The sequence below is a fragment of the Chiloscyllium plagiosum genome, unplaced genomic scaffold, assembly GCF_037043375.1.
Source record: "Chiloscyllium plagiosum isolate Xiang-an unplaced genomic scaffold, Cpla_swu_hap1 HiC_scaffold_15, whole genome shotgun sequence".
NCBI classification, from domain to species: domain Eukaryota; kingdom Metazoa; phylum Chordata; class Chondrichthyes; order Orectolobiformes; family Hemiscylliidae; genus Chiloscyllium; species Chiloscyllium plagiosum.
In genome coordinates this window covers 47,147,601-47,166,679 of record NW_028270153.1, presented here as the reverse complement: position 1 = coordinate 47,166,679, position 19,079 = coordinate 47,147,601, and the positions used below count along the sequence as shown (strand labels likewise).

Sequence of the window (19,079 nt, the reverse complement as noted above, 5' to 3'; positions counted from 1 at the left end):
TGTACAGGAAGAGAGGTGTCCCCACACGTAATGGTGGTATCTGTGTCGACAACGTCTACCATGACAAGGTTGCATGGTATTGTCCTGAAAGCCGGGCGGTTTGCTACGAACAATCATCTGTTTGAGATTTGGTGGCTGTTGAAAGGCGAGAAGTAGAAGTGTGGGCAAGGTCTTGGCAAGGTGCTCATTCTCATTGATAACATGTTGCAGGCCGCGAAGAACATGGCGTAGTTCCTCGGCTCCTGGGAAGTACTGGATAAACTGCCCAGCTTTCAGGACAATACCATACAACCTTGTCACTGTAGAATGTTGACATGGATACCACCATTACGTGTGGGGACACCTCCCACCATATGCGTGGCAGGTACTGGTGTGACTCAGCCAATGTTGTCTATCTCATAAGCTGCAGGCAAGGATGCGCTGAGGCATGGTACATTGGCGAGATCAAACGGAGGCTACGACAACGGATGAATGGACACCGCACAATAATCACTGGCCGGAGTGTTCCCTCCCAGTCGGAGAGTACTTCAGCAGTCTGGGACATTTGACCTCGGACTTTCGGGTGACCGTCCTCCAAGGCAGACTTCGTGACAAGCAACAACGAAAGGTGGCCAAGCAGAGGCTGATAGCCAAGTTCGGTACCCATGGGGATGGCCTCAACTGGGACCTTGGGTTCATGTCACACTACAGGTGACCCTATTGCACTAGTCACACACAGACAGACAGACACACGTGTGCGGACACACTCTCAGACCCTCTCATACATACACACACGCCCTTTCTCACAGACGTAAACCCCTTTACACTCACACTTACTCACACACATACACACACCCTCTCACAGACACTCAAACCCCTCCCCCACAAACACCCACATGTACACATATAAGTTTGTGGGGTGAATTTGTACTTGCAGAATTACATTTTACTTTGTTCAAAAACTGCATGAATCCATGTAAGTTTCTGTAAATCTTTCGATTTTTTTAGATTAGAATCCGTCTGAGCAATGTGGCACAGACAGCCTCACAGGGAGTTAACGCCTTCAATAACTTCTCTGGACTGACATGATACCAATTGTTAAAGTGTACTTCAGAATGTAACTTTTAAAAAAAGTTTTGTGATTTACATATGAAAGAACTGAAACCAACGTGGTCGTTCTAAAAGATGAGAGACGTAATAAACAATCCAGGTCTTTTTCAATATATAATTTCAGTTAGATCACACTGTAAATGTTTGCTATAAATTCTGTCTTAAATCTTATTCTCCACAATCAGCTGATGAAGGAGTAGCGCTACGAAAGCTAGTGCTTCAGAGAGTCATAGAGATGTACAGCATGGAAGCAGACCCTTTGGTCCAACCTGTCCATGCCGACCAGATACCTTTCCCCACTCACCATAAACCTATGCCCTCTAGTTCTGGACTCCCCGACTCCAGGGAAAAGACTTTGTCTATTTATCCTATCCGTGCCCCTCAATTTTGTAAACCTCTATAAGGTCACCCCTCAGCCTCTGACGCTCCAGGGAAAACCGCTCCAGCCTGTTCAGCTTCTCCAGATAGCTCAAATCCTCCAACCCTGGCAACATCCTCGTAAATCTTTTCTGAATCCTTTCAAGTTTCACAACATCTTTCCGATAAGAAGGAGACCAGAATTGCACACAGTATTCCAACAGTGGCCTAACCAATGTCCTGTACAGCCGCAACATGACCTCCCAACTCCTGTACTCTATTCTGACCAATAAAGGAAAGCATACCAAACGCCGCCTTCACTATCCTATCTACCTGCAATTCCACTTTCAGGGAGCTATGAACCTATGCTCTCAGGTCTGTTTGTTCAGCAATACTCCCTAGGACCTTACCGTTAAGTGTATAAGTCCTGCTAAGATTTTCTCTCCCAAAATGCAGCACCTCGCATTTATCTGAATTAAACTCCATCTGCCACTTCTCAGCCCATTGGCCCATCTGGTCCAGATCCTGTTGTAATCTTCGCTGTCCACTACACCTCCAATTTTGGTGTCATCTGCAAATTTACTAACTGTACCTCTTATGCTCACATCCAAATCATTTATGTAAATGACAAAATGTAGAGGACCCAGCACCGATCCTTGTGGCATTCCACTAGTTCTCCCTGTATTCCATGAGATCTAACCTTGCTAATCAGTCTCTCATGGGGAACCTTGTCGAACGCCTTACTGAAGTCCATATAGATCACATCTACTACTCTGCCCTCATCAATCTTCTTTGTTACTTCTTCAAAAAACTCAATCAAGTTTGTGAGACATGAGTTCGCATGCACAAAGCTGAATAAACCTGTTGAATTATAACCTGATGCTGTGTGATTTTTAACTGTGTACACCCCAGTCTAACACCGGTGTCTCCCAATTTTAGAATGTTGTGGGTTTGTTCAATTGCTGTGGTGGACTTTGTCATAGCCATTGAAATTTGAGCAGAATTTTCAGATTTGGAGCCTTCTCTGTGAAATAGAAGATTTTAATTTTATTTTTTCAGCTTTGTGGTTACAGAGCATTAACCAGACAAGGAAAAACCTTTTAAAGCAAAGCTGCATTATTGTAGCAATGCTGAGTTAATATATCGTGGCAAGGACTTGTGCTCTCCAGTATATTTCTTAGGGTATCCAAGAATGTGCCAGACATAATTACAGGATAAAGATTTTTGCTTTAAATGTGACATTTTAAAAAACTATTCACAGGATGTAGGTTCACTGGCTAGACCAGTATTGTTTTGCCCATCCCCTGTTGGCCAGAGGGGAAATATGAGTCAATTATGTATCTGTGGATCTTGAGTCATACATAGACCAGGTAAGGAGCCATTTTCCTTCCCTGAAGGATATTAGTGAATTAGATGGGTGTCTATGACAATCGACAGTGATTATGTCATCATCCTTCAATCAGCTTTTAATTTCACCATCTTCCATGATGGAATTTGAACCACTGTACCACCACCTCCCTTTTTAATGTCTGATGTCTCACTCACTCACTCGCACACACATACACACAGGATTTCCTTTGTCTTGGATTTGTCTTCTCTTGGCTGTTACATATTACCATCAATTATTTTTTTCCAGGCACCTGAAAAAACCTCAGCAAAGCTGTTTGGTTTATGTTTGCAGATCAAAAACAAACCTTTCCCTCTTTCCCCAGAGTTTACAGAGGAACCTTGATTATCCGAAGGACTCGGACGAGGAGTATTTTGATCAGTTAATCGAATTCCAGATAATTGAATTCTGGCTAACATAGTTTAGTCAAGCACCGGGACCTTGCGATCTTGCCAGATAATCAAATGCCAGATAATCGAGATTCCTCTGTATTTACTACTTTTTAGCAGATTCAACTATCTCTGCTTTAAAAACTGATAAAGGCTAGAAAGAAAAACAGAAATTGCTGGAAAAAGCTCAGCAGGTCTGGCAGCAGTGACCTCCGAATTGATGATAGCTAGGAAGATGTCAGTTTCTGTGCAGAAGACAGGATGGAGGAGAGTTAAGGGATAAACGATAGGTGGGGATAGAGCCCAAAGAGAGAGGAGAACAGTTGGACAGACAAATTAGTGAATAACATTCTGGTTAGAAGAGTGAATAGTTATTAATGGGGACTGTTAATGGCTAACAATGGGTTCTATGGAGTAGCCAAGTATGTGTTGACAAGGCCTGATGTTTTTGGTTTCTAAAGGCTAGATTAGTTGTGTTCCATTCAAAATTAACATTTAACATCTACCTGTTTTGGTCAATCATTGTCTTTGGGAGGGAAACTTGCACCCTTTTCCATTCCTTTTCTTTGACCTTCCCCCTCCTTCTGTCTCACAGTTGCTTGTTTCCACATTTAAATAAAACTGTTTACATTGGGCCTTGATTATATGCTTGCTTATTACTGGCTGGCTTTTCTTTTAACGATGTTAAGGTAGTCTCAGAATTTACTTTCATAAGGGGAAAAATTCTGAACAACATTAACAGTTTCTGTTCACATTTTATATTTGTATTTGCACTGAGGTGTGTCCATTAAATGCCATTGTCTACATACAAAACAGGGATGGCGATAAAGAAAGGGTGTAACTTTTGGCATATTTTAATACTATATATGGTATAAGAGCTCCTGGTTTAATAGTAAATCTAACAAATACCCATCTATAAAAATAGTTTGTCTTAATAGATGGTTATGTAGTTGTATGTAGTTTTGACATTTTTAACAAACTTTAGTTATAAAACAGAAAGCTGACATGTGCCACTGTAGCCAGTGTAATGCTTATGTGTACGTGGTCTTGTGATATGATTCCTATACGGATGGGTATGTTGCGTACTACTTGTACGTACACTGCAGGATAAGGATACTAACCCAATGTGATACCAGTAAGAAGAGTGTTTGCATTAGATCTGTCTTTTGTACTCAGTTAGCTGTACTGAATCAAACAGCAGTAAGTCTTCCTCTGACAAACAGTGAAATGGTAAGATAAAACCAGTCACGATTTTCATTGTTGATGGTTATCCAGTGACTTAAGTTGGAAAGTGTATGTGTGCAGTTATCCTATGAAGCAAGAATAACGTTGGCTGTGGTGCAACTAAAAACAGCCCCAATTGTGTAACACTGAAGGTGTTGGTCACTATTAGGACTTGTGTGAAGCTGGATTTGAAGAAGAAAATGAATACTGACCTTAACATGGGCCTCAGGAGTAGACTACTTGGCCCTTTGAACCGTTGTCTTCATTCATGAAGATTGTTGATGTTTTAATTGCAGTCTGAGTTCCACTTTCCTGTTTGCCCATACCTCTCAATTATCAGCAATCTATCTAACTTGGCCTTGCATATACCTGTATTCAATCACCAAGTCTCCATTGCGTTTTGGTGAGGAAATTCCCCAGACTGATGACCCTTTTAAGAGAAAGAACATCTCATGTTTGACTGAAAAGAGAGATCTCTTATTGCTAAACTTTGTCCTCTAGTTCTAGTTTCTTCCAAAAGAAGAAACCCCTTCCTGGCATCCACCCTTTCCAGTCCAATCAGCAACCTAATATGGTTCAATAAGATTATTTCTCACTCTTCTACACTCTAATTGTTATAGGCCCAACCTATTCACCCATTCCTCATTAGATAAGTCCATCAACCCAGGAAGGTATCTGCCAAACCTCCTCTGAACTCTAATACCATTCGATCCTTTCAAAATTAAAAAGACTATGGTCTGACCAAGGTACTATACAGTCACAGTAAAACATACCCAGTCTTGTATCCCATTCCCCTTGCCATCAGCACCAATTTTCATTTATCAAGAAAAACAACAGAGCTGCAGATCCTGGAAACCTGAAATAAAAACCAAAATTGCTGGAGAACCTCAGCAGATCTGGCAGCATCCATGGAGAGAAAGCAGAGTCAACATTTTGAGTCCAGAACTGATTTGTAGCTGGGAAAGTGCTGAAGATGGGATCAGGCAAGATGGGGAGGAATGAAATGATAGGTGTAGATGGAGCCTGGAGAGAGAGCACAGCAGTTGGGTAGATAAAGGAATGGATAATGGTAAGCAAGGGAGAAAGAAAAGCTGATAGTAGGGACTGTTATTGGGTGAAAACGTGTTGGCTGTGCTGAAAGCAGCTCATGTTATGACGGGGCCTCGGCTGTGGGGGGCTCAGTGGCTGAGTAAAGGACTTAGAAGGTGTTCTAATTCTAAAATGATTGAACTTGATGTTGAGTCCTGAAGGCTGGCGTGTCCCCAGCAGAAAAGGAGACGCTAATCTCCCAGCTTACACCAAGCCCTGTTCGAACAATGCAGCAGGCCCAAGACAAATCTTGATCAGGGAGCAACTGGGTGCTCAGGGTCATTTTTCCGCAGACAGAACATAAAGCAATTGCCCAGTCTGTGTTCTGTCTCCCCAGTGTCAAGGAGATCACATTGTGAGCAGCAAATACAGCAGACTAGATTGAGTGAAGTGAAGTAAATAGTTGCTTCACCTGGAAGATGTGTCTGGAGCCTTGGATAGGGAGGAAGTAAATGGGCAGGTCTTACCTCTACAGTTGAATGGGAAGTGCTACGCAGGTGTAGGGAGGTATTGAGAGTGGATGAGGAGTGGACCAGGATTACTTGAGGGAATGGTTCTTGTGGAATGCTGACAAGGAAGGAGAGGAGACTATATCTGGTAGTGGCATCATAGAAACGATATGAGAGATGGAGGAACTAGGAGAATGGTATAATCTTTACAGGTAGCAGGGTATGAGGATGCATAATCCAGTTAACTGGAAGTTGGTGGGTTTATAGTGGATATTGGTGCACGCCTAGCCCCAGAAATGAAAACAGATGTAGAGGAAGGGAAGGGAGGAGTCTGAGATAGATCAGGTAAGTGGGAGATTGGAAGCAAAATTGATTAATAATAAAATTGATCTATTTTGGAATTGGGAAATTGCAGGGGGTGGCTGCACTGATGATATCAGAGAAAGGGTTGTGGGGAGGTACCCGAATAGTATTGGAAGAGGAATGTTCCACAAATCTCACCAGGAAACTGGCATAAGCAGGGCCCATGTGGGTACCCATGGCCATCCCTTTGATCTGAAGAAAGTGAGAGGAGTTAAAGGAGAAGTTGTTCAGGGTGAAGATGAGCTTGGCCAGGTGGAGGAGACCGGTGGTGGATGGGGACACTTCAGGCCTTTTTTTCCAGCAAGAAGCAGAAAGCCCTGAGACGGTCGTGATGGGGGAATGGGTGTGCAAAAGGTTTACACGTCCATAGTAAAGAGGAGGTGGCTGGAGCCCACAAACTGGAAATTATGAAGTTGACAGAGTCAGAAGAATTGTGGATGTAAGTAGGAATGGACTGGCCCGGAGCTAGAAAAAAATATCGAGTGGAGGGAAGAAGAGAGAAGTTCTGTGGGGCAGGAATGGGCACAAACAATGGGTCTAACCAGGCAGTCCAGTTTATCGATTTTTGGGCAAGAGGTAAAAGTAAGCTGTGTGAGAATGAGGGGCACTGTGAGCTTGGAGGCTGGAGTGGGCAGTTCACCAAATGAGATTGTAGACACAATAGCCTAATGTCCAAAGGTCGGGTCATGACCTGTGATGGACACAATAGCCTGATATTCAAAGTGATTCAGACAACAAATGCTGTACCTAAAAATTAATGGTTTGTGATTCATACACCAGGACACCTAGAAGCCCATCTACTTCTGAGTTCTGCAATCTCTGTCCATTTACATAGTATACCATTTTTCTGTTATGCCGCAAAAATGGACATTATACCCCATTTGCCAATTTTTTTGTAAAGTTACTTCAGCTATCCTTATACCTTTACAGACATTATATTTTCTCTTAATTTTTTTTAACCTATCTTGCTGATATCACCAAATTTAATTACCATATATTTAGTCACTCATTAAAGTCATTGTTATAGGTTCTACACTGTTGAAGCTCCATTACTGATCCCTGGCCTTAGCCCCATGAGTTACAGGGTCTGCTTCCATGCAGTGCATCTCTATGACTCTATTTCCAGCATTTAAGTTCTGAAAGATTATATTTGAATCCCTACTTGGCAGTTTCTTAATTGATTTGTTTACTTATCTGCTGAATTGGTATCGTGCTCTATTCTTTGATTCTTTTGTAAAATTAACTTGTAAATAAATTTGAGAGTTTTAGCCACTTTGGGTTGCCACTTTGTTAGTTTTCTACTTTTAGGAAGAGTTAAGAATAAATTATGAACAACATCACGCAATCTCCAAGGCAATGTAACCAGCAAACTGACGTTGAATTGTTCATGTAGTGTATGTCATTGCTTGCACTACAAATTGAAGGGAATTAGAATCTGATCACTGTTTTTCCCCTACCTGGAGGTGCCATGTCAGTGAAATAAATGGGATAGATTGACCCTAATGAGATACTCCGTCCCTTCTCGCTACCTCACTAGTTAAGTTCTGGCTGAGAAGATCCACTGGTAACTTTCTTGACCTGCCACCAATTAACACCCTTAAGTAGTCAGTTCATGGCCAGTCAGGGCTTGGCTTTACTCCCTTCCTACTTTCCTGCCTTCTCAGCCAGTTAGAATGGTGGCTAGTTTCCCAAAACCAAGGCAAAATGCCTGCGTGGTTGGTGAGGTTGGACCTCCAATTTCCTCAATCCAGGGGTAATTGGAGGCTTGAATTGGCAGGGCAGGGGGGGGAGCAAGGCTCTGAAAGCAAACCCCGCCAACCTCATCCTTGACTCCGCCCTCCCTGGTCTGTCCCTATTCTTGTGAATCCCACCTCCTAAGGAGAGCGTTAAAATTAGTTACTTTCTTGGTGCAGTATCTCCGAGGTGCAGCTCTTGACCAGCCGTTCTTAAGACTCAGAAACCTGTGGTGTCCTGGGTCACCAGAAACTGCCAGGCAATGTCGAGACCTGTGATATGATGACAGACTCACCTATCTGCTCTATCTGCCCGCTCTTAAAGGTTGAATCCTTAGAGTTGGAGTGTCATGTCAGTTGCCACCCAGCATACCTACAACACACTTTCTTTTAAAAATAGGAAATCATGCCTTGTCCATTTATGAATCAGAATTTTATTGCAAACATTAAACATAAATGTTGGGGATCTTCCTGTATGAAATGGCAGTAAAACTTGGGAGTTACTTCACAATTGAATGATTTCACGTCCTGAGTGTGAATGGTATGAGAGTACAGGCTCAGAAATTTGATGAATCATTTTTATAAATGTTTTCATTTTAAATCAAAGTGTTGTCACTGTTTTTTTAAAAAAAAACAAAATTTGTATAAAATGGACTTTAGGAACTTTTGCTGAAGATTCTAAGCAATAGACATTGTCAGTCTGTTTCAACTGTTGATAAACACATTACTGTGATCTTGTAGGGATGTTTATACATGTGAACAGAGACTTTGTAAAAATAGCATCGATTGTGACTTCAGCAATGGAATCCGATCTCTTGAAAGCCGCCACATTTATAGCCACCTTTCAAACCATTCTGCAAGGTAGTTATTGGTGATGCTCTCTTCAAGCTGCACATGTATCGGCCTGATCATCCCTGGGAAGATAACATACAATTCACCCCCTTTATATTACTGCACAATCAACACATTTCCCATGGACTCCAAAAGAAAAATGAGCCAGTATATTGATAAGGAGTTTGTCACTTTGGTCAAGGACTGGCCAGCCCATTATGGAGAAAAGCCTGTACATTATCCTAATTATTGCTATGTATTTTCAACTTGGTATTGAATAAAATTAGCAAGGATTCCAATCGATCTTGGTTTTACCTAGTGTTTTCACGGCCTACTTTTGTTCTGAAAACAATAGTTTGAGACTCATCAGTTAGAGAAATCTGGAGTTGAAAATACTGCCCATAATAATAAAGAATCTCAAATTTTAACATATGAACATAACAATCTTTATCCACAGATGGAAATGTGTTGCTGGAAAAGCGCAGCAGGTCAGGCAGCATCTAGGGAACAGGAGAATCGACGTTTCGGGCATTAGCCCTTCTTCAGGAGTGGAACGCGCAGCCCTCCACTCACTCCGTTGCAACCCCAACCTCACTATCAAACCAGCAGACAAGGGAGGCGCGGTAGTAGTTTGGCGCACCGACCTCTACACCGCTGAGGCCAAACGCCAGCTCGCAGATAGCTCCTCCTACTGCCCCCTTGACCATGACCCCACCCCCCACCACCAAACCATCATCTCCCAGACCGTCCATAACCTCATCACCTCGGGGGATCTCCCATCCACCGCCTCCAACTTCATAGTCCCACAACCCCGCACCTCCCGCTTCTACCTCCTGCCCAAAATCCACAAACCTGACTGCCCCGGCCGACCCATTGTCTCCACCTGCTCCTGCCCCACCGAACTCATCTCCGCATACCTTGACACCGTCCTGTCCCCCTTAGTCCAAGAACTCCCCACCTACGTTCGGGACACCACCCATGCCCTCCACCTGCTCCATGATTTTCGCTTCCCTGGTCCCCAACGCCTTATTTTCACCATGGACATCCAGTCCCTGTTCACCTCCATCCCAAAAAAAAAAAATTCCATCTCTGATCTCCAGCATCTGCAGACCTCACTTTCTCCTCAATCTTTATCCACAGTATCATTAGTTAACAGATGTGGACATCTCTTTGAAGGCCAGCATTTTTTTTTTACCAATTCCACATTGTCCTTGAGAAGGTAGTGGTGAACTGTCACCTTGAACCACTGTAGTCACTGCAGTGTAAGTATGTCTGCAACACTGAAGAAGGAGTTTCCAGGATTTTGACTTCATGACAGTGATTTAAGTCCAGAGCAGGATAGGATGTAGTTTGGAAGGAAACTCGCAGATAGCCATGTTCCCATGGATCTCTGACCTTTGTGTTTCTGTGATCAAAAACCCACTGCTTGATCGAAGGACTGAATTTTGGGTGGGGAGGGAGCAGTCTGCTAAGAGCATTCACTCCCACCCTTGCTGCCCTCCTCACATGATTGGCCAGCAGTTTTCAGTGGGCAAGACCACCCTGGGCCTTGATTCCAGGGGAACACCCATTGCTGGCATTCTCACTGCCTAATTGGCAACCTAAAATATGGCAGTGTAGGTCACTTATCAGCTCTCTCCAAATGGCAGGGAAGACTCCTGACACCTCAACAAGATTCTGCCTATTAACTCTGTTTTTCTTCACAGTTCTGTCTGAGCTGCTGTGCATTTCCAATGTTTCTTTTAAATTTCAGCTCTTTAGTCCACGTTAGACTATGCTGTGATGAGTGACACTGTTACCAGTGCAAGCTGTGCATTCGTTAGTAGGTATATGCACTGCTTCATAGCACTGCCAGCAACACAACTTTGCTGATGACGGAGATTGATGGGACAGTCATGGATTGGTTTAGATTTATCTGCTTTGTGTACATAGGACAATTTTTCATATCATCAGGCAGATACCAGTAGCATAGCTGTACTGGAGCCTAATTAAGGGTGTGGATTTTTCTTAAGCATATCTTCAATATTGCAGCTGGGATGTTGTAGGTGTCCTGAAGTAGGGCCTGTGCCCGAAACGTCGAATCTCCTGTTCCCTGGATGCTGCCTGACCTGCTGTGCTGTTCCAGCAATAAAGTTTCAACTTTGATCTCCAGCATCTGCAGACCTCACTTTCTCCATGTTGTAGGTGTCCACTTCCTTTGTGTTCAGTGCGTATTATTTCAAATATTTGTGTACACGTTGCTCTATCAGAAGGCTGTATAATGAGATTTGTAAAGCTCTTCAGGTTTAACCGGATATTTTGTCATCTGAGTATTTTTCATCCAAAGGTTGTGAGGCAATGAGAGCGCCTACTTTAAAAAAAATCAATTCTAGTAAATATCAAGAATTTAACAAACTCTGTTATGTGGTTTATTGTTTTTCCTTTGCCAGCGTATGCTTAAAACTGTTCAATCTTTTCAAATATAGAATTAATGCAGATAAAATGTTACTTATTTGTGCTAATTTAATGGTATCCTATGGTTTGTATACATTAGTTAATGCAACATCAAGACATTAGTGTTTTAAAAATTCTGATATCCAAATGGCACATCACTGTGCCTGCTGGAGCTTTGGAGTCATTACTATCAGTGTTACGGAGAGCAATTTTGTCACTGTACATAATCAGCATCTTTTTGAAAAGGAAGGTGTATATGTTTATCAACCCCTGAACGTAGAGTAAGTCTGAAAAATCAGCTGTGATTTTTTTTGTGTGGATTTTAAACAAAAAGGATTATTTATTCATGCACTTGTCCTGAAAATCATACATGTCACTCATTCACTTCACATATGTGTTAAGCAGAAGAAAAATACCATTAAAGTGGATAGTACACTTTTCAGAAGTTACAAACGAAGGAACTCTGGGGAGAAACAGAGGTTTCAGGCCTGGTAAAAAAGACATTTCTAATCTTGCAGGTTGTTAGTATGAGTCATATATCAGGATTATTGCAGAATTCCTCAGAGGTGCGATCTTTGTCTGGGCACTGAGTTGTCTTCATTTCTTGTTATGGGGAGACCAGTTTTCTGGCTTGGTAGACTTGAAAAGGAAGAAGTTCAGAGCCCTCACAGTGCTTGTGGTTTTAAGGCCCAGATGTTACTGCCTTTGCCATTGCTTCTTGCTGTGTTGCTTGCAGATCGATTGGTATCTTCCTCTTATCGGGATTAATCAAGTTTATTGTTGTGATCAGTTTTGGTCCAATAAACCCTTCCTGTTGTCTACCCAGAATTCTGTGAAGTTCAAAAGCATCACTGTGCAGTGAGAGATGGATGGTGATCATCCACATCTGCTTAGTATTTAACGAGTTTTTTTTTAGATTAGATTCTTTACAGTGTGGAAACGGGCCCTTCGGCCCAACAAGTCCACACCGCCCCTCCGAAGAGAAACCCACCCAAGCCCATTTCCCTATTTACCCCTGACTAACACTGTGGGCAATTTAGCATGGCCAATTCACCTTACCTGCACATCTTTGTGATTATGGGAGGAAACCAGAGCACCCAGAGGAAACCCACGCAGACACAGGGAGAATGTACAAACTCCACACAGACAGGCGGGAATTGAACCCAGGACCCTGGTGCTGTGAGGCAGCAGTGCTAACCACTGAGCCACCGTGTTTTCTTGTTAGAATTTTGACTTGGAGACAGTGAATTTCAGAGTGCATAGATTTTGAGTTGTGGTTAATCCACAAACAATAGATGTGAATTTCAAAACTTTTTTTTCTTTTGTCCATTCAAAGGACTTGATCATGGCCATTCAGTTAGCAACTTTGCAAAGTGTGGAAATGCTTCCGAGTCCATACATAAATGCTGAAGAAATTGTATGGGTCACCTGACCTTTAGCAGCCTTTTAAAGATCATTTTAAAAAATTATATGCTGAGCACATTATGTTTAGAAAATATCTTAAGTGACTGTGTCAGTTCGCACTAATGGGTATAGATTAGCGTGGTGCTGGAAAAGCACAGCAGGTCAGGCAGCATCCGAGGAGCAGGAAAATCGACGTTTCAGACAAAAGCCCTTCATCAGGAATAGAGGCAGAGTGCCTGCAGAGTGGAGAGATAAATGAAAAGGGGGGTAGTGGTGGGGAGAAAGTAACATAGAGTACAATAGGTGAATGGGGGGGTAGGGATGGAGGTGATAGGTCAGAGAGGAGGGTTGGGGAAGGTAGCAAAAAGTACAATAGGTGCATGGGGGTGGGGACGAAGGTGATAGGTCAGAAGAGGGCGGGGGAAGGTAGCAAAGTTTTACCTGCATATCCACCAATGTCATTTATTGTATCCGTTGCTCCTGATGCGGTCTCCTCTACATTAGGCAGACTGGACGCCTCCTAGCAGAGCACTTTAGGGAATGTCTCTGGGACACCAGCACCAATCAACCCCACCGCCTCGTGGCCCAACATTTCAACTCCCCCCTCCCACTCTGCGAGGACATGCAGGTCCTGGGTTGCCTCCACCGCCGCTCCCTCGCCACCCGACGCCTGGAGGAAGAACACTTCATCTTCCGCCTCAGAACACTTCAACCCCAGGGCATCAATGTGGACTTCACCAGTTTCCTCATTTCCCCTTTCCCCCACGTCACCCCCGTTCCAACCTTCCAGCTCAGCACTGTCCCCATGACCTGTCCTATCTGCCTATCTTCCTTTCCACCTATCCACTCCACCCTCCTCTCTGACCTATTACCTCCATCCCTACCCCCATTCACCTATTGTACTCTATGCTACTTTCTCCCCACCCCCCTTTCATTTATCTCTCCACTCTGCAGGCACCCTGGTCTCTATTCCTGATGAAGGACTTTTGCCCGAAACATCGATTTTCCTGCTGCCTGACCTGCTGTGCTTTTCCAGCACAACTCTGATCTAAACTCTGGTTTCTAGCAGTCCTTGTTTTTACCTAATCAATAATGGGTATAGTTTTGTTTTGTTCAGTTCCAGTAGCTGGAAGGGAAGAATTTCTTTTAATTCTGCCTATGTTATGTGTTCTATGCATATGCATTTCCTAATCCAGCAACCTTTTTATTGGTGCTTTTGAAATGAACACCGACACAAATCTTGCAAAATGTATAGTTTATTTTATGTTTATGTAGACCCAATTCCATTGAACATCATAGGCTGAATTGAAGCAAATGGTCCTTGCCTGATATTGGGTGAAGTACAAATGTTTGATGTATTCATTATTCAAAAAATGGCATTCTTCATTTAAAATTGGTGCCAGTACATCAGTATAAATATATATGTGATGAATTACATATCTAATGGAAGAAAGAATAATCTTTCATGCTCAACTTTCCTGTGTTGGCTGAGTCTCTCTCTACCTTTCTTTTCTTACCAGTCAGATATCATTGTCGTCGTCATCATCATCATGATATTTAAATGTTCAAACAATACACCTTTATAAGTACAATGGATGTTTGTTTAATAGAAAAGACACAAGTTATCCCATTAAGGTCTTGCTTCTTACTCCATATGAGAACTTAAATACAAATCAGAGGTGTGTGTAGCAGTGTTATTAGAACTCAACGTAAAACTGCAAGTTCCTGAGACATAGCACCATTGAGCTTGGACAGTACTTAATGGAGATGATGGATATCTTCCTGCCAGCTGGAGAGACTGCAAATACCCTGTGTTTTCTCATTTTGAGAAAGTTTGCAAAGATAAATACCACTTACCAGGGCAGTGCAGTGCAGTGCCCTAGCATCACAGACCCTAGGGCAAAAGGCTCACTCACTGAGAGATGTTAGACAATCAGATTGGCAGCTTTTCACTGCTCAGTGCCTCTGGCAAGGATGTGGTTGCTGCCAGTACTGCACCTACCTCGGGCTCAGGATTACTAAATTGTCTTTAGTTACTACTTTTTAAGTAATTCCACTTTAAAGTTGGCGATTTACTATATATATCCTGTCAAGCCACTTCACAATCTTGAATGTTTCAATTGAATCACATCTGTTTATCCAAACTGCAAAGAATGTTGACCCATTCAATAAACATCTTGTCAAAGGATGTCCTTCTCATCTCGGGAAATGATCAAATGAGCTTTGCTACACTGCCTTCAGTGCTGGTATAACCTTGCTTAAGTAGAACAAAATTGCACACACCACTCTTAATGAGTATGCTCTGTAGCTAGACTTAATTATTCTGGTCATCACGTTTTCTTCCAATGAAGATCAATGTGGCATTTGTTTTCTTAATTGTTTGCTCTACCCAAGTGTTAACTTGTGTTCCTTTGAGTACACCAAACATGAATATTTTAAATCTCCTGAGACCATTTCAGACTCTAGGGAATTTTGTAGCCACTGTCTGTCCAGCTATCAGATCCTAAGGTTTATTTAAAAAATGTATTTGTTAAATCTTAACAATCTCTCTCTTTATATCTATGGAATTTGCTTTGATTATTATTATTTAAGAGTCTTGTTGTGAATGGACTATCAGAATCAATAGTATTATTTCCTGTGGATCTTTTACTAATTAGCCTTGGTGCATTGCACAACACCAGAGCTAAAACAGACTTAACGCTCATTGGCTCGACAGCATTTTGTTCCAGAGATTGTCATAGAAGCATTCTACAATTTCTAAATATCCTTCATTTATTAGGTATCAAGCCCTGCTGTCAAAACCAATCACTATGGAGAATGAAGATACAGTCTGCTTCATTTTCTTTCTTCTACTAACTGTTGTCTTTGACTTGTTTCTCCTGTGCCACTAATGTTCAACAATAAGTATGAGAAATACGCATATCGCTTTCCAGTTGAAATTAAGGCAATCCGTTTGACTTCTTTTGCTGCTTCCTCTCCTTCCCCTTGAATAGGATAGTGAAGAAGGCGTTTGGTATGCTTTCCTTTATTGGTCAGAGTACTGAGTACAGGAGTTGGGAGGTCATGTTGCGGCTGTACAGGTCTCCTTCCTATCAGAAAGATGTTGTGAAACTTGAAAAGGTTCAGAAAAGATTTACAAGGATGTTGCCAGGCTTGGAGGATTTGAGCTGTAGGGAGAAGCTGAACAGGCTGGGGCTGTTTTCCCTGGAGCGTCGGAGGCTGAGGGGTGACCTTCCAAGACGTTTACAAAATTGAGGGGTATGGATATGACAAATAGGCACAGTCTTTTCCCTGGGGTCGGGGAGTCCAGAACTAGAGGGCATAGGTTTAGGGTGAGAGGGGAAAGATATAAGAGCGACCTAAGGGACAACTTTTTCACACACAGGGTGGTGCGGGTATGGAATGAGCTGCCAGAGGAAGTGGTGGAGGCTGGTACAATTGCAACATTTAAGAGGCATTTGGATGGGTATATGAATAGGAAGGGTTTGGAGGGATATGGGCTGGGTGCTGGTAGGTGGGACTAGATTGGGTTGGGGTATCTTGTCGGCATGGACGGGTTGGACCAAAGGGTCTGTTTCCGTGCTGTACATCTCTATGACTCTATGAAAACCAAATTCTCATTACCCAGTTCTGTATTCCTATGCACCTGAGTTTGTGTATCCCACCTGGCTTAGGTTGTTAGAGTCTATTAATCATCCTTGAAGTGTAGTCAATGTAGGTCCACCCGATAACTATGTCTCCTCCCAACAATGACCCAGAAGCAGCACTGACATGAAATGGCTGACTGAGGGATAAATATTTGCCAATATACCAGAACTCCCCTGCTGTTCCTTGAATTGCTCCAGGTCTTTCAGAGAAGGCAGATGTTTTATGCAATTTCTTCAGATGCTAAGGTGATCACAAAATTGTTGCAGTTTGCTTTAATTTGTAGATAGTATTCAATTTGTCAAACAATAGTTAAGAAACAATTTTCTTTTCAGTTACTTTAAATGGTCTATATTGCTAATACTTGATAATAATTATAACATGAATTGTTTTGGGAAACAGTGCTTCATCTGACAATGACTTTTTTACATAAGGTGTAAAATGAGAACTAAATGTCACTTTCCTAAGGGTTTTAATGAATTAGAAACGTTAACAAAAGTATTGAACTCAGTAAATTTACTTACTTGCAAACATTTTGCCGGATTCACTGTTTTATTCAGGGGAAAAGCTATGCATACATTTTAATTAGATGCAAACTTGTTATTTATACTTATTCTACACTAATCTCAGTAAAAGCACAATATTCACTAACCAGGAGGTGAATGAAACAATATATAACAACATCATGTAAAATGACACTGTGATTGCCCTGAAAACTAAGTCTTTGTTGCACAATATCAGTATTTTCATTAAGCAGTACATGCTCTAAATTTTTATTTTTTTCAACAGATGCTGTGGCTGGTGCTGCAGAGGAAGGGATTTCAAACCACGCACAGTGTGGCTTGGACATCCAGAGAAGCGAGATCATAAATACCCACGGAATGTTATCAATAATCAAAAATACAACTTCTTCACCTTTCTTCCTGGGGTGTGTGTTTGATAAATCTCATTTGTTAAATGAATAGTGAATGACAATCATTGAAACTGTTTGAAGTCACCCATAAAGAAATATGTATTCGATTTGAGCATAACTTGTTTGAATGTGTTTCTTTTGGATTGTGCAAATATGTATGCATGAATTTGTGCATGTATCAGTTAATGTTTTGGAATGTTGCTGTTAACTAACATGTATCAGGAAATTCAACTCTTGCAATAGCTACTTTGCTTAAATGAGCCTACTCAGATTTCCTTTGAGTCCCTTAAATTAGATTAGATTACTTTTTGTTAATTAGATTAGATTACTTAGTGTGGAAACAGCCCTTTCGGCCCAACAAGTCCACACCGACCCGCTGAAGCGTAACCCTATATTTACCCCTTACCTAACACTACGGGCAATTTAGCATGGTCAATTCACCTGACCTGCACATCTTTGGACTGTGGGAGGAAACTGGAGCACCTGGAGGAAACCCACACAGACACGGGGAGAATGTGCAAACTCCACACAGTCAGTCGCCTGAGGCGGGAATTGAACCCGGATCTCTGGCGCTGTGAGGCAGCAATGCTAGCCACCGTGCCGCCCACAAGAGGATGGCCTGCTTCTACGAGTGCACAACATTCAGTTGATAGTTTGTGTGTGGATACATTTAATTAAGCTTACTACTTCCCTCACCTCGCTTTACCTACTGAGAAGGGCAAATGCATTAAAATGTGGCATTAAGGTCGAGAGTTTCTGTGTAAAGTATCTTTACATCATGAGCTTGTGGCACAAAATGTTAGAGCCCATTGCCTGGTAGTTCTTTTCTTCTGTGTCAGATAGCAGCTGTTACCTTAATAGACCTGAAAACCATAATTCCTCAGTGCTAAAATAATTTGTACTTGCATGTAGGTGGTTGTTTTCAGCAGGACTTTCTGTCAGTCAGTATTTTAGCTGAAGGTTCCCAAGAGTCAAATGCAGATTGTTGTAAAGAGTTGACAGCAGACATGACATCTTGTGCAGTTTTTCACCGCTCCTCTTGCTGCACTCACCTTTGAGCTTATTGAGACTGCACCCAGAATCTTTTACTGATGTAATGCGCAGTCACCAGGTATTTCCTGTTTTAATTAGGACAATAGGATAGCTGTTAGCTTATGTTAGGGCAGATCTTTTTATTTGTTTTAACTTGTGTTACCTCATGGAAACTGGGCATATGGATCATTTAGTTTGTGTTGGTATTCATCATCCAGTTGAGCAAAACGTTGCAATTTTATTTATTCCCAGGTTTGATTCCAGCCTTGGGTGATTGTCTGTGTGGAGTTTGCACATTCTTCCCGTGTCTGCGTGGGTTTCCTCTGGGTGCTCTGGTTTCCTCCCACAGTCCAAAGATGTGCAGGTCAGGTGAATTGGCCATGCTAAATTGCACAGTGTTAGGTGCATTAGTCAGAGGGAAATGAGTCAGGGTGGGTTATTCTTCGGAGGGTCGGTATGAACTGGTTGGGCCGAAGGGCCTGTTTCCACACTCTGTAGGGAATCGAATCAAATCGAATCTAATCTAATCTAATTTGTCTATTTCCAAATCCCTTCAATCCTTTCCCCTCATTGAATTCTCTAAATTAATTTGGAATGACATAAGGGCTGGGAATATTCTACACCAGTACCATTACACTGGTGAGAAATATGTGAGAATTGAGAGATGGCCAGCAAATGCTTCCCAATGGCAAGAGCAAAAAGCCCCCATTTTTCAACCAAGTGCTAAACAACAAGATTTGA

The 19,079-nt window shown here is 42.2% G+C and overlaps 1 protein-coding gene across 1 annotated transcript in view; it reads left to right on the top strand.

The window, feature by feature from the left end:
- Nucleotides 1–19,079, top strand: part of atp9a (ATPase phospholipid transporting 9A) — a 187,617-nt gene that overhangs the window by 15,966 nt on the left and 152,572 nt on the right. The window contains exon 2 of the mRNA XM_043710245.2: nucleotides 17,183–17,321. Coding sequence (XP_043566180.1) covers nucleotides 17,183–17,321 — 139 coding nt within the window. The remainder of the gene's footprint in view (nucleotides 1–17,182; nucleotides 17,322–19,079) is intronic.